Raw genomic sequence first — 15872 nt, 5'->3', positions numbered from 1 at the left:
TCCTAGAAAACATGACTCCAGGAATTCAGCCATACCAAGAGTCATGCAAAATAAGCCATACAAACTGCACCTGTTGATTTGGGTCTATAAAGATCACAGGGACTTTCATAAGTTGTGACTGTGAAAGAAGCAAACTTCAGTGGGTTGATAAAAATGATAATCTTTTAAAAAGAACAGGAAACAAAACTTAGCTTAAGTTTTGTACCTTGAGTACAGGTCAAGGATGGAGTAGGTGAATTTCAGTGAGATAACCAAAATGAAGCCAGAACATTTTATTAAGGTGAAGACAAGATGCGAGAGCTGGTAATAGCTGTAGCTCAGGACATACACAAAGGGGAGAAAGGGTTAAAGATAAAGAGCGAGATGGCTACAGATTGTTATAGATATAAAGATTATCAATATGGCTAAATGGATAGAGATAAGTACCAATGGATGGCTGTAGATTCCAAAGGATGCTAGATTCCAAAGCAGGAGAAAACCCAAGATGCAGCAGTGGATGTGTATAGACAGATCCAGAAAGTACTGATGATGGTTATAAAAGGATAGTAAGATCCCAACTATGGATGTTGATAGACACTTATAGATAGCAACACATACATGGATGTCTGCAGATCTGGATGGCTACCAGGAGATGGATACCTAGGCAGCAACAGATTCCTGTAGATAACTATGGATGTTATAGATATCCTGATGGATATTGATAGATAACTAGTAATATTACTAGTAACTAGTAATATCACCAAATGTCTACAGATAATGCTAAGTCCCAGTGAATAATTACAATATTAATAGGTATAAATCTCTGCCTGGGGCAATTAAACCAGTAAAAAGAGGTGCCTTCCATAGGTTTGCGGGTATAGCTTTGTTTTGAGGAATGGCCATGAGGCACCTTTATACCAACACAGCTGCATCTCTGTGGTGGTACAGTCAAAGCAGTACAACTTGTGTGTCTAGACACAAGTTGTTTATGTACAAGGACTATCACAGATACTAAGCAGTTACCTTTTCAGAAATCAGTAGGAGACTTACCCAATAGAAGACTTGCCGTCTCCCCTCTCAGAATCAGAATGTTAACACTTAACCAGTTACGAATCCTCGTGTATTGTCTTCATACTGATTTAACTATTTCTGTAGAGGGATCCATTTTTTTCCCTTTACTAACTGAAGTACTTAAATTAATGCAAGCTGGGGAGAACAGGTTTTGAAGATCCATTCGCACAGTCTAATTTCCCAACTAACATTTTCATAGTTTCAACAAACACACGTGGCTAAAAAGTCAACTGGGCGATCCCGAAGAAACTTCCTGAATGGAGTTACTGTACTGTTTTCCCTGCAGTAGCAAGAGATGGCTAATCTCCATTGCAAAGCCTTGATCTTGTACTATAGCCAACCTCCTCTCAGAACTGGCTGATCTACATGCGATTTCACTGTATTGGCCAGAAAACTGAAGGGTTACAAGCTTCTGGTGTGAGCATAATTTTACACTTAAAATATATACACCCCCAAAATTAGCACTGGTGGGAAATATTTACTAAAAACCTCTAGTATGGAGAAAGAGTTTGCAAGGGAAGGCAAATTATTATTTTATAAAGCAGATATAGAAAGTATGCAGTAACTCAAGCAATTAAGTTAGACAGGAAATCAGCATGCCTCTTAGCTTTCAGATTCATGTTGTACAACACACCCAAGCCATGTGGAATACCCTCAGATAACCCTGTCCTGTGCCATGTGTTCTTGCTTACAACTTTCAGCTACCATCTGCTATACATTCTTATTATATAACAGGACATGATAGGTAGTGAATAAGCAGCAGTCCACACTGAACACAATTCAGTTCTATGTGCTCCCCAAATTGATAGCAGGTGATTCTGATCAGAACAATTGTGAGCTTAGCCCATGTTATATGTCAATCCAGTTTAAGAGAGGCACAGGGAAGATATAATGTGACGTGATGCAAGACGGCGTGATAAGTACACAAATGCCTAATCAACTCATCTCAGATGTAAGGCAGCTGATGGGAAAAGCAAGAAAATTGGAAACTGCTGGAACAGCATGGGTCACTGACTTCCCAGATTACCTTTGGCCAGCTCAGCACATCTCAACATAAAAATGCAAGTTCAGTTACAAGGAATGGCAGGCACATCTCAGAAGGTCAGACGTTCAGTTAACCCTCAGGACCTCAAAGGATACTAAAGCCTTGTCTACACTTGGAAATAGTCCCAGTTTACCAACTGGGAGAGGTGCACTGGTAAACATCCTCTTCTCTAAGGAGGATGTTCAAGGATGGGTGCCACTTTGATAAACACAGTAAAGCCAAACTATTGGTTCTAGTAATTTTACCAAAATGAATGGAGGTTGTGATCCCATTGTGCTGTACAGACAAGCTGAAGAAGGCCAGTCCTTACTTGAAGAGCCTAGAATGGTGGGGAAGGCAACTGAGAACTACCTTTCAAAAGACTTCTGTGCTTAGGGCTCAGTACTGATGTAGCTCCTTGTGATGATTAACTCAAAGGAGATCCTAACCAGCTAAAGGCTTCTAAGGACTACCATAATATAAATGTTTAAATATTACACAGATGTCTGAATCATGGCTATTTCTGAGCACAGACAAGGCCTTAAAAATATTGAAGAGGACTTGCAACAGATTTCTCATTCCCTTATAATCTTTAAAGAGGGCCTGAAATCTTTTTATCATATATATAATTATGATATGAATTACAAATATTTTATATATATAAAATTTCATTTTTTTTGCATGTGAATGACAGGAAGCATCAAGTAAAAAATTTCCCCAACTTCTTGGCAGTCAAGATGCATATTGAGTACTCCCACATGACAGGGAAATCTCAGATATCCTTTCTACTAAGGGTGGTGTAGACATAGCTGTTAACAATGCTTAGAGTAGTGCTAAATAATCAAAATAAATTCCTCCTCCTATAATTGCTCAGCTTTCATTCAGTGGGATGTCAACTTCATCAGTTTTCCAAGTGTCAAAGGATCATCCTGGGTACACAGTCTTGATTTAAAATATATAAACATGCTTTTTATGTATTTGTTTTACAGTAAATCGATTCTTAGTTGACAACGTGCAAAAACAGAGTGGGGGCACTCTTATTTCAAGTTAGCTTAAGTAAAGCAGCTTAAAAAGCACACTTTTAGTTAAAATAGGATACCTCTACATGTAGACACTGCCAACTTCTTCTTAGACTGAGAAAAAAGCGGTGTTTCATAAAACTTGTTAAACAACAATTATTACTTATTATCTAGTGTAGACAAAGACAGTGTTTGTAAATGAACCCTAAGGCTGACAGAGGGATAGGTGAGAGTTATCCTTCAACACAGCTTTTCAGAAAAATGCATTTTTTTTTTTTTAACTTTAAGCATCAACTCTCCATAAAAAGGTTGATCTTTTGTTGAAAACCCTAATCCAAAAGTGCTTTCCTTAGTTTTGCTCAAAAAATGAAAGTTTGTTTGGACTTGCATATCAGTCTTCATGGCAACTGTACTTTGGGTACCTTACAACTCCATTCTCTGCTCCCCAGCATGACCTACTTTATCTTATTTTGAGGAAGATAGCAATTTTCTGTCCATGTGAAATTAAAACAAGTCCCCTCATTTTTGCAGAAGTCAATATACACACCATGACAGGACTATTGCTGGAAGGCAGCCTGCAATAGCAGTGCCACATAATGCCCCTCTCTCTGTCATGTAGGACAGTACAAGTATTCTAGCCAATATCCTGCCTTCAGATCCCAGAGTCTTGTTCTCTTATACATCCTGCAAAACATATCCAGTTAATTGATTTGGGGCTTAATTCCCCACACAGTTCCTACAACATTCTGCAGCACAAAAGTGAGACTGCTCTGCAGTGCAGTTTTAATACTACGCTTGCAGCATGTGTAGACATATCTGAACTAATTATAATCTTGATAGGTCAGGTACCAAGGGCAGTGAAGTCATGGACATAAAGGCCTTCCTGGGTCCCTGAGCACACACTTGGACAGTTAGCTCATGTGCTGCCATGGCACTAGTGGTATCCGTAAGGTAGGACTGCCTTCCACAGTGGTATCAGCAAGGTAGGTAATGTAAATCTGCCCATACTGCAGTCACACCCAGTTTTCAGTTCAGATAGTCTCTGCAGTAGCATTATTCCTCTGGTTATAGCACAGGATTAGGAGCTTGGAACCTCTCCATTCTAATGCCAGCTACAGAGCGACAAAGTCAGAACATCTCATCTGCCTTTGTTACTTAGGAATGTTGCAAAGTGAGAGTGGCAAAAGGAAAATTTGAAAAAGTAAAAACTATAAAACCCTAGGCAGCCTTCTTTTTCCTGCATTCAGTGGCACATTAATAGAAATAGATTTTTCAAAATTTAAGTATTAGTATTTTTTGAAAGGTCATTTGTCACTGAAGAAACCTTTAACTGAAAAATTTCAACAACATCTATTTAGGGATTTTCAGAAATGCTGAACATCTGCAGTTCCCACTGACTGCAAATAAAATGGAGATCTTCTCAGCACTTATGAAAAAACACCAAACATCTTTATGATTACACTCATCTACCAACACGTAACTAAAATTCTACCCAAAATTCTCACACCTCTATAACTGTTAAAAAAAAAAAAAAAAAAAAATCAATTCTATTTTTATGTTCCCTATTAAGGCAGACATTGTAATTTGTCCAGTGCATTTTCCCAAACTGACTATTATATTATCACCAAATATATTTAATTCTGTTTAACTAGATCCTAAAAATATATCAACTCTAATTCCTATTTAAATTACATTTGTTTATTCTGCTTTATTGTTTCATAGCAAGGATGCTAAAGCTGACATCCCTAAACTTTATAAGCTTAAATTACCAGTAACTCCAAGTGAAAGCTGAGGGCTTTGCTAGAAGGCAACAAACATTAGAGAGGTGAGGGTACATGGTGCTAGTGAAGGAAAAAGAAAAATTGGAGAACTTGTAGATCCAGGATTGTGCCAGTCAGGATCTGATGTTTTTACAGTGGCCACAGTAGGCCACCCTTTCACCAAGTTACTGAGAACTCTCCAAGCAAACAAGCAGGTAAAAACACAAGTTGCATATTTAGATGGACAATACATACAAGACCCCCAAATTCTACACTAAAAGAACATTAATTTTGCCACGCCAAAAATTAGAAAGGGCCAGATGAGCCTGTGGTCAGGGCTCCCAGCTTCCGTTTGTCCCTCTTTTTAGCCAACCCCCCTCATACCTACCTATACATGTATCCTGTTCCTATCTACCTTAAACTATCTTCCCATTTCTGCTCCTCACGTTTTTCACGTATATCCAATATCTTCTCCCTGCACCTGTCCAACCACTCTTCATCCATCCTTGCCACAATCAACCCTTCTACCTGTCTGTTCATCCTGTCAACGCCCACTTCCCACTCCTAGGGGCTGGTCTACTGCCCTCTGTAAGTATAGTATATCTCCGATTTTCGTTGATGAGCGCTATTAATGTCCTCGGATTTAACTGAGTTAGAAGCACAACATGCACCTGATTGCGGACCCCCTTGAACATGCACACATAGATGCACACATATTTCTATTTCTATATACATACACTGGGACAGATTTTCAAATACAAGTAGAGATTACAGATGTCCAATTAGATATACCTTAAAACAACTGATTTTCAGAAACTGCTGAAAATTCCCTCAAGAGATCAGACCTCTCTTAGAATCATCGCAAGCTGTCACTTTTGAAAATCTGGGTAAGACTGTGAATGTGAGTGTGTTAAAACAACATCCTGCCCCTTTAAAATTCTTCCTAGCTGACTAGGTTAATTCCATTGAGTTCTTCTTGAAAGGCAGGAAAGAATTTTAAGGGGCCACTGCTGCAGTGTTTATTGTTGTTATTAATTACACATATTAAAGGTGCCTATCACCATAACATCTGGGTGCTATCTGCATTTGATTATTTATATATAAAAAATTGTCCACCCTTGTGACAATTTTAATCAAGTGTTTCAGCTGATAATTGCAAGCTGTCAAGGTTAATACAATAAGGCTCATCTCTAATTCTTTTTCCATTTCCCTCCAAGAAAAAAAAAACCCTCAGGGATAATGGCTATGGTTTCTATATTCCCAACTCATCAGGGAGTGTCCTGCATTGAACCACCTTTATTGAAAAGTTACATCGATTCAATATATAGTAATACAGGCAAAAATAATTACAGCTTTGCTAGCAGTGTAAGACCTTAATCCAAACCTCACAAACATTCAATAAAAAGTGATACAGGCAGGGAATAGGCTTTTGACAGTGCAGCCCCAAAGGGAAGTTGGGGGGAGGAAGGAAAAAAATCTTATATAAGAAACACCTTAAAACACTTCCATGCCACTTAGAAATATTAAAAACCTAGTTTATGCTTAAATTTTGCTGGCATGGTTGTTGGTTCAGTGTGAAAAAACAAAATCACATCCACAGCCAACATAGCTCCACTGGCAAGAGCTCACAGTTCTACCAAGAATAAATACCACATACATAACCTTTTCAAGTAGAACTTGTATATCTGAGGAGCTGGCTTAAGCTGAATATGAGGCAGAGTCGAAATGAAACTCAGGAAAAAATGTATGTATGGACACACATCAGTTTAGCCTCCACTTTTAAACAGCTGCATCATTTTAACATAACCAGTAAATTAGTGCAAGAAGCAAGGATTTCTTATGTGTAGCTGGGATACAGTCAGACAAGCTTTCGAATGCAAAACATTCTACCTCAGGTCACCTGAGGAAAAATGTCTTGCATTTGAAAGCTTGTCTACCTTTATCCCAAGTACACAGCTGGTCTAACACAAAAGAAATTTTTGCCTCCCACACAATTTCTGGACCATCATGGCTACAACATCACTCTTACAATATAGTAAGTTAGTGCAGCTTCTTCATGAAGCAAGTTCAATTCCTTCCCACCTCCACAGAAGAGGCAGAGAAGGTGGTTGTAGTTAATGCACAGGGGTTAGCTTTTTTGGTTCCTGTTCCAAAGAATCATTGACAGGTTATGAAAGAACATTCTTCAGAAGCTCACAGGACAGTGGTTACTGCTGCCTTCTTTTGGGTAAGAAGTGGCACTATCAGAAGTTGTCCCTTCACCTGTTAGGCCGCATCCAGATGAGCGCAGACGTGTGGTATGCAGTGCTGCCCACCTGTCTGCAGTGCCATCCTTCATACACACAGGTGTTCCAAGCACTGTTATCTTGCAGGCTTGGAGGGGGAGGGTTGGCCCTGGGAGATCCCAGGATCAAAAACCTGCATTTTAAAAAAGCGGGACAGTGCACGTGGTAGCAGCACACACCACCCAAAACTGGAGCCTGGCCTGCCAGAGGTATGTGCTGGCTGCCAGCCAGGCTCCCAGCTGCAGGAGTGCCATGGCTCCAGCTCCATGAAGCACCCAGGTAAGGCTACTGGGGCCAGCACAGTTGCCAGAGGTATGTGCTGGCCCCAGCCTCCCCTGCCCCAATTATGTGCATGGCACGAGCATTCCCTGGGGCAAGTAGCAGTGGCACAAGGTGTGCTGCTGCTTCTTGTCCCTAGGGGAGCAAAAATCAACGCTCATGTAGACGCAGCCTTAGTGGCTTGGTTTCCCTTCCTGTATAATAGGACAAAACACCACATACCTGTTTCACTTGAGGTTTTGAAAATGAGCTCCTTGCATGAAAAATGCTAAGAAGTTCTTGACCTTTTCAAGAACAACACCCCAATCCTTCTTCCTTTTTAAAATAAAGGCATTTTACTCTGTGGACAGTTTAATCTGAGGTGGTCAGTTACACCTCCCTCTTGTGACTCTGCTCTCATATTAGAGCAGTTTCTGTCCAGCTCATCACTACTAAACAAAATGATCCAAGTTAAAAAACACATGTGCAGCTGGTTGAGATCATCACAGTCAGTTTAAGTGTGCCAGCTGAAAACCTGCCTGTAGTTTTTACTTATTTATTTACACTATGGTGAAATAAGAGGCCTGCTATGCCCAAACTTTAAGTACATGAGTTATTTTATGGCTTTCAATGGGAATAGATTTTTGCTGGATTCGGACCTTCCACTGCTTTGAAAAGATGACACACTAGTTGTTACAGAAACAAAACTTAGGTTACCCAACAAAAGTTTTGGGGACAGTACCAGTTTGAGGCAGTTTTAAATGATACTGCTGCCATTATGAAAAATATAGCCGCAATTTAATCCACTGTAAGTGCCTCATAAATAACTGACATATGTCCAATGTTCTGGAATGTAGCAGATAAAGCTAAAGAGACACATGATGTAAATCAAATTAAAGGGAGGCTGGTCCAATACTGCTTCTGAAGCTAAATTAGCAAAATCAACTTTTGGTCATTGTCAGATAAACTGGGATTTGTAACTGTAGGGCCAGGCCTAAAGAGTTTCATGTGCAAACTCCCATTTACCTCCATGTTATCCATCCCAGTAACTATATAACCATTTCCATAGATAAGAAAGCTGAAGGTAGAGTGGTTGAGGGGAAAAACAGGTGGTGGACCCTATGCAGAGTTTTGCCCCTCCAAAAAGGAGAAGTGGTAATTGAGTCTATGAAGTCCAGTAGGGATTTTACTGATTTTATGCATAAGACTATGCATAAACAAATGCATCACAAATACCATGGTGATGGACAGCATTATAAACAGAATCATAGAAAATTAGGGTTGGAAGAGACGTCAGGGCTAGGGACAGAAGCTACACATAAGCTGGTTTAAGTGATCAGAAACTGGTTTAAACTTGTAACAGAACAGAAGTTCAGTGCATATAAACTGGTTTCAAAATGTAAAACCAGTTTATGGAACTTCTGTCCCAGACCCCTTTCTTATTCAAGTTAAATCAGTCCCCCAGCATGCTTTGCAGCCCTGGGCTGGGCTGTGCTTTCTGCTCCAGCAGAGCAGGATTGGCCTTGCCCCTTTGCCCTCTACCCTAAGCAGTGAGGGCTGGCTGACAAGGGGGTGGGGGTAGGAAACCCAACTGGCACAGCCAGGTCTGCCTGGCGGGGGTGGAGCAGCCCTTGCCAGACTTTTCACCACTGGAGTGGAGGGGGTGGAGGGGGCATGGGCCAGCAGGCTCAGGGGGAGGGAGGGGGATTACACCCCCACTACCTGCTTCTCTCTCTCACCCACAGGACCTCAGCTCAGGTCTGCCCAGCTTTCCCCCCTTCTCACCACTCTAGTGGTGGGGCGAGTGGCCACAGCCTGCCTGGGCAGCTGCCTAAGGTGAAGTGGGGGAGGGAAGGGATTAAACTCCCCTGTCTCCCCTCTCTCCCACCAGCATGGGGACCCCAGCCAGACAGTCGCTGGGCCCCCATGCCAGTGGGAGAGAGGGGAGACAGGGTGGTGTAATCCTCCCTCTCCCCCTTTGCCTGTGGTGCTGTCCGGGCTGGTGTCTGGGCACACCCAAACCTAGCAAGGGCTGCTTCCCCCTTCCCCCTCCAGGCACACCGTGGCTGGGGTCCCTGCAGGCCGGGCTGGGGGTTTAAACCCCTCCCCAGTCATACTCAGCCACCTGCCAGGATGTGGCCATGCCGCCCCCCACCCCCAGCTCACCTTCGCTCCAGCCTTGCTGCTGCTGCCAAAGGGAAAGGAGGGCTTGTTCCAACACCCCCAGCTTCTAGCCTGAGCCACTGCAGGCATGTGGCTGCATTTCCAGAGTCAAAAGTGAATGTCTATTCATTTACAAATTGGTTCAATCTATGCAGGTTAGACTAGCCTGCAAAGACTGAATCTGTTCAGGCTCAGGCTTTTTGAATGTCTGTACTTAGCCCAGGAGGTCATCTAGTATAATCCCCTGATCAAAAGTAGGACCATTCCCAAATATATCATAAGTAGACAAGGAAGTGATGACTTCAGTACTACAGTGCCAATAATCCTTAAAAAAAAAAAAAAAAATCAAATCAAATCTTAAGTAGATGCCCATAAAAATAAACCTTATTTTTAACAAGTAAAATTTTTCTACAGTACTAATTCAACATTAATAATTAACAAGGTCAAGGCAGAAAAACATTCTCTCATGAGAGCTTCGGGGGGGGGGTATTCTTATTATGTAATTTGGTGCAGATAGAAGGTTCTGGATTGATAGGCCTGAAGAAGAAAGCCCTCTAACTTGCACACTGCCAACAAGTAAGAGCCCTGTTCTGAGTGTTTATGTCCAGTTAATTTTTGGCCCCTCTGCTGTGATTGTTTACCAAAAGACCCAGCAGTGATGGTCTGTTTATAAACCTCAGCTCAAATTTTCAAAAATGAACAGTGATTCTGCAAGGCCAACCTGAGAAGCCCTAGAGGAGACTGATTTTCAAAGAATGCCAAAGACCCAGCATCTGAAAAATTGATCTCTAGAAGACAGCTCAGATTAAGCACTCAAAATTATCACTTCTGAAAACTTGAGTCCTGACTGAACTGTACTGAAATCACTTACTTAACCAATACAGTACTATCAGAGAGCAATAACTTGACAGCAAGTTTAGAATAAACTGGCAAGCTAGTTGCTTTAAGGTTGCTAGCTCCTCTTTTCTAAGTGCTAAATAGGAACCGAACGTGCAGTAACATCTTCCCTTGTACCACTTTTCTATAAAACACTGCCAAAGGGAAGGCTGATCTCAGATGGGAGGAGAGGCCTCATTCAATTTTCCTGTTAATATACAGCCCTTTGTTTTGCTTCTGTGAAATACTTGCCAAAATCTCAACCTTGTCAATCTTTGTTTTCAGCCATGACTGGTCTTGTCGTTCCCCCGATGTAAAGAAGAGGAGAATCTCCCCTCTTTTTTCCCCTCCCTCTCTCATTTTTCTTTTACAGCACAAAACTACTTATTGTGATGGACCACTGAAAAAGAAAAACATATAGCACTACAAGCTTTTTTGGGGGGGAGGAAGGGGGTAGACATGCCCAGAAACACCTCCTCCCCCAGTTTTTAAAGATTGGACAAGATACAAGTCTGCATCTTTTACATGTTCCAGATATCTTACATAGCCGCGTTAACTCCTAAAGCATCATGAACAAGGAATCAGCCAAGAGCCAGAACGAGTGACAGTTGGGAAAATGGGGTTAAAAGTACAAGGTCTTTCTTGACGAACATGAAACCTTCCTAACATTTGTAAAATATTGAAAAGGAGAAAGAAATTGGCAAACAATTCAAGCTTGATATTTTGGATACTATTTGTTTTACTTTGTAGGAAAAAAAAGTTGAAGTTTCTATTTTCTATGGAGCCTTTCAGATACAAATTTAGTTTATGCAGAAAAAGAAAACCAACAAAACAGGGTACCAGCATGGAAGAATATCTAGGACAAACTGAGATGAATGACGGAACTTTGGTGTATGTGTGTGTTTGCTTATAGTTTAACCTCTTTAAAATGTAAGATGTTTTACAATTATTTAAATAAATAAACTTGTAACTTATTGTATGTAGAGGTAGAAATTAAGACTTTTTTGGACTTTTTCCTCCTGTTGTACAATGAAGAAAAAATGATGCAAAAATGTAGTGACAAGTTTAAGAGACGTACTATTATTGCTGCAGTTGCTCCTCACTTCTGTCCCCCACCTCTTATTGAATCATGTGCAAGGATGTATAGGATTCTTTCTGATTAAGTCATCACAAACTTTTAAACACATTATGGTATATACAAGTTAACAGTTAATGTATGAATTTTATTCACGTTTATTTTTCCTCCACCTTTTGTTTCAGTTTAGGTTTTCAGGTACTGCGATAAGGTGGGTAGTTTCAAAGAACCTATCAGTAAATGACTAGCATCCTGGGTTTTGAACAAACCAGACTGACACATGGTACTGAGATAATTTTTCAAATATCAACATGAATTGGGAGGAAGGGTTCTCTAGCCAATTGTTTTCCATGAAGATAGGGCAGATTTAGAAAGTTTGGTCACACTTTATATTAAGGGTGTATTCATAATGAGTTAATGCATGATAAACAGATACATACTTATATTTACAATCCAGTAAGGTATCTATAACATTGCTGATATGCCTGCATCAGAAACTGGTAAAAAATGGTAAGGTAAGTATTTTCCATGAAGAGTTCCATAGAAACAAAAATTTGTTTTGTTTGAAATTTTGTGCATGTCAATGAAAATGAGGAACCAAAATTTTACAGTTTTTTTCCATTTTCCATTTCCTGTTTCAAAGTGGGAAGATGAACCAGGGAGTTTGGAGGCCAGCAACAAACAAATGAAAAATGTGCAGTTTTCTGAAGGAAAAACCCAAGATTTCCTTTTAATTGAAAAGTCATTTTTATTGGAAAAAAACTTGATCCATTCTACTTAGTTATCTGTAATATATACTATTCATGCTTGTAACAATCATTATTTAACTATTTATAAACCCTTAATACAAAGCAACACCCCAAATTCTATTTGCCCATTCACCCAGTAATTTTGCTTGATGGGCAAGTAGCATAATAGTGTTTTCTGTGATCATTCAATGTGATAGAAGATGAGCAAGTCCATACTGGACTCTGAATAGTAGATGTGACAGTTTTGCAATACTAAGGTAATGTATTAACACTTTGAGGGAGTGGATTAGAAAGAGAATATAAAGCTTTTTTTTTAAATCAATGAATCAAATCATTCCAGGGTAATTAGTGACTGAAAGTTGCTTGGTGTCCTGTGTGGGACTTTATAAATGTTAGTTTAGTCTCTAGCAGACAAACCTCTCTGCATCTAAAAAACAGCACTGCAAGACCACAGTCTGCAGGCGAACATCACTAACTTTTCTTGTTGAAATAACCCAGTAGTATCAAAGAAACTGATTAGTTATGGCTACAACATCATGCCAACATTACCATTAAAATTAAAAATGTCTTGATTTTTCATTAGAAGTATTTTGCTAAAAATTTAGCCTGTAGGTTGATAAACGTTAAAGCTTAGATGCATAGAAAATTGATTTAAATTCTCAGGAAGACTCAAGAAGAATTGGGTCACTTAAAGCAAATGCTTCTGAAATTTTCCTTTGACATATATAAAAAATACATATTTATATGAGGTCTACCTAGTCACTTGATTGGAAGAGCCAAGAGTCTGATTTGGAATCAAACTGAAAACCTTCCTAAAAGACTAGTTTGAGTACTTGCAGGAAGAGACATTAATAGAGCTACTTAATAAGATGTACACAAATAAAAAAGGACTTCTTGGTTTGATCTCAGCTGAACAAATATAACAAAAACATAGGAATGATTTAGGTGTGAATTTTGCTCATGCATGCAAAGCATTGCAATCAAGGTGAACACAGAACTCGCTGGTAGCTTTACAGAGAAAACATGCACATAAATACAAACAATCACCAAGAAAATGTTGACAATGAAATAAGAATTTGCAGTGGCAAAAAAATGAAAGCAAACAAAAACCCCACAAAAATAGTGTACAAATTTGTGTGTAAGGATTTTTTAAAAATCATAATACATCTGTCCCTCTTTAATTATTGCTGTTTAACAACTCCCTATCAAGTTTCCTTTTTGCCACTAGAATTAAAAAGTGTTGTGATAGGCAATTACAAATGTTATCATGATTTTAAAAGAATATGATTTATTCCATTATTTATCTTGATATAGCATCTTATTTTCCCTATTTCTTTGCACATTTTCAATATGCATGGGCTTTTTAAAGACCATTCTCTCCCTCTTGTAAATTTACATTTATTTCTCCCAACTGTATAGTTTTGTTTTGTTTTTTTGCTTTGTCAGTTATTATATACAGTATGAAGTTGCTATGCACAGAGCTTTTTGTAAAGATAGCTTTTTTGTTTACTGTTTTTAATGGTCCTACTTATGGAAGAATATCTTGTTTGTAAAATGAATATGTCTACTTCAGTTTTAAACTTTAAATTATCCTAACAAAAATAAATTTTTTGTACTGTAAACAATTGGAATCATCTGTGTTTCTGAGAGCTAAATGTCTTAACCTCTATTGCTCTCTCTTTTGGTACTGCCACGGTGATAACACTTTTAGATAGTAAGGATGACTTACTATTGAAGTAGGCTTCACCACTTGGAGTGTTTATATCACAACTGTGTGCTTTTCTAAGATACATTCAGCTACTAGTTTTTTGGGCAAACTGTAGGAACTGCTGATTGAAATCTATGCTCATGTTATACAGGACAGATTACATGATTATAGTAGTCACCCCTTCCGACGTCAGCATTTAGCTGGTTGAAAAATCTGGATGACATCTCCTTGAGAATGTAGTTAATCTGAGTGGGGAGAGGGAGCTTTCTTTCACTAAAATGTCACTTTTTTAAAGTAGCAATCTAACAATCTAAAACTCATTCCTTAACAGCTGGAGAGAATTTCAAGGAATATGAAAAAACAGATTTCAATTTGGGACAATTATTTTTTAAGATGGTAAGTAGAGAACAATTAATCAGAGTTGAATGAACAGACTAGAATAAACATTTTCCCATTAAAATTAAAAGCAGTGAATATTCTGAGTTGCTTTGACTAATGGGTCATGTTCCACTTAATCCAGTCTTACAGACTAGACTGCTTCCAGCCCAGAACAAAGGGGTGGTGCCTTCGTCTGTAGTAACCTTATGAGGACACCGTTTACAATCACTGTTTCTTCTTTCTCCCGTGGTTGGTATCAAGTTACTGCTGGCATACATCAGCAGGAAATTAGGATAGGCTGTATACCACTCTGCTGTGCTGGCCAATCATTTCCTGCCCACATATGCTTACTACATACACCACATTACTCTTGTGTGTATGGACCCAAGGTCTTGGTAACCTGCACAAGTATAAAGAAGTTTTTATTCCCCCATGTATGGGTGTATTAGAGCTAGTTAAAATATGGCAATCAACTTCCATGGAAATGTTTTTAAAAACGGGAAAAGATGAGGACTGTTTTTCCTAAATTTCCTGCATATTTTCAATTTTAATTGAAAATGTCTTCAAAGAACTGGAATATTTTTGGCTTGGGGAAAATATTACTTGTCCCAAACGAGCAGAATTTTCAGGGTTTTTAGCTGCAAGCAACTAAAGTGTTTCAAGGTGAAACTAAAATATTGCACACAAAGATTTAATTTAGAAAAAAAATAAGTTAATTTTCCATTACAAGATTTTTGGCTAAGTTTCGACTAGCTCTAGTGAATAGCTCACAACTGAATCTGGTGCTACTGGAATAATTCAATTGTCTGGAGAGTATTTGCAACATCGGACTGTTACCGAAAAATTTATAGTGGAACATGCATCTTTCATTATTCATCTGTTTTAAATCACCCATTTAGGAATCACAACAAATCACACAACCCAAAGATTTTAAAGTCTTGAACGGAGGTACAATTTTCACCAGCTGAGGAGCTGGCCCTGAATGTTTCAGACCAGGCTTGGCACATTGAACAAGCTGCTTGGATTTGATAGTTAGCTATGATTTCTATGGATACTACTACTCATCTATGCTAGTGACTGTATTCAACTGGAGAAAGTTTGTGATGGACATGAAAGCTCGGAAGAGACACTCTGTGCAGTGCTAAGGATGTGTAAACTCTATTGTGCATGTGTATCTGTAATATGTTATCCACCTAAACTTTTAAAACCCTTCTTGATCCTGAGCAAATTCCTAATAAAATACTAAGGTTCTTTAGGGAGAGGCTTGAAATATTCCAGTTAGACATTTTAAGAAATTTGAGTTTTACACACAGGTACATGCGTGTGTACCACACCAAATATTAATGGGTCAACTGCACGTATGTGCACTGTTTGCTATTAAATCCCATCTACTCTGTTAGCAGATCTTGGGGTTATGTTTTCTATGTGAACACTTTACAAAATTCTTATGTAATAAAGGGTTTAGCCCATCTATCTGTCTATCCATAATGCTCTTGGAGCACTCTGATTGGCTATTGAAACAACCAG

At 39.1% G+C, this 15872-nt stretch overlaps 1 protein-coding gene across 2 annotated transcripts in view; it reads left to right on the top strand.

Moving 5' to 3' along the window:
* Window positions 1-13884, top strand: part of EBF2 (EBF transcription factor 2) — a 238920-nt gene extending 225036 nt beyond the window's left edge. For both annotated transcript variants that reach the window (XM_014606430.3, XM_014606429.3), the window contains one exon: window positions 10721-13884. In XM_014606430.3, coding sequence (XP_014461916.2) covers window positions 10721-10752 — 32 coding nt within the window. In that variant the 3' untranslated portion in view covers window positions 10753-13884. The remainder of the gene's footprint in view (window positions 1-10720) is intronic.
* The last annotated feature ends 1988 nt before the right edge of the window (window positions 13885-15872 follow it).

Source organism: Alligator mississippiensis, chromosome 7, assembly GCF_030867095.1.
Source record: "Alligator mississippiensis isolate rAllMis1 chromosome 7, rAllMis1, whole genome shotgun sequence".
NCBI classification, from domain to species: domain Eukaryota; kingdom Metazoa; phylum Chordata; order Crocodylia; family Alligatoridae; genus Alligator; species Alligator mississippiensis.
This window is presented reverse-complemented; position numbering and strand designations above follow the sequence as displayed.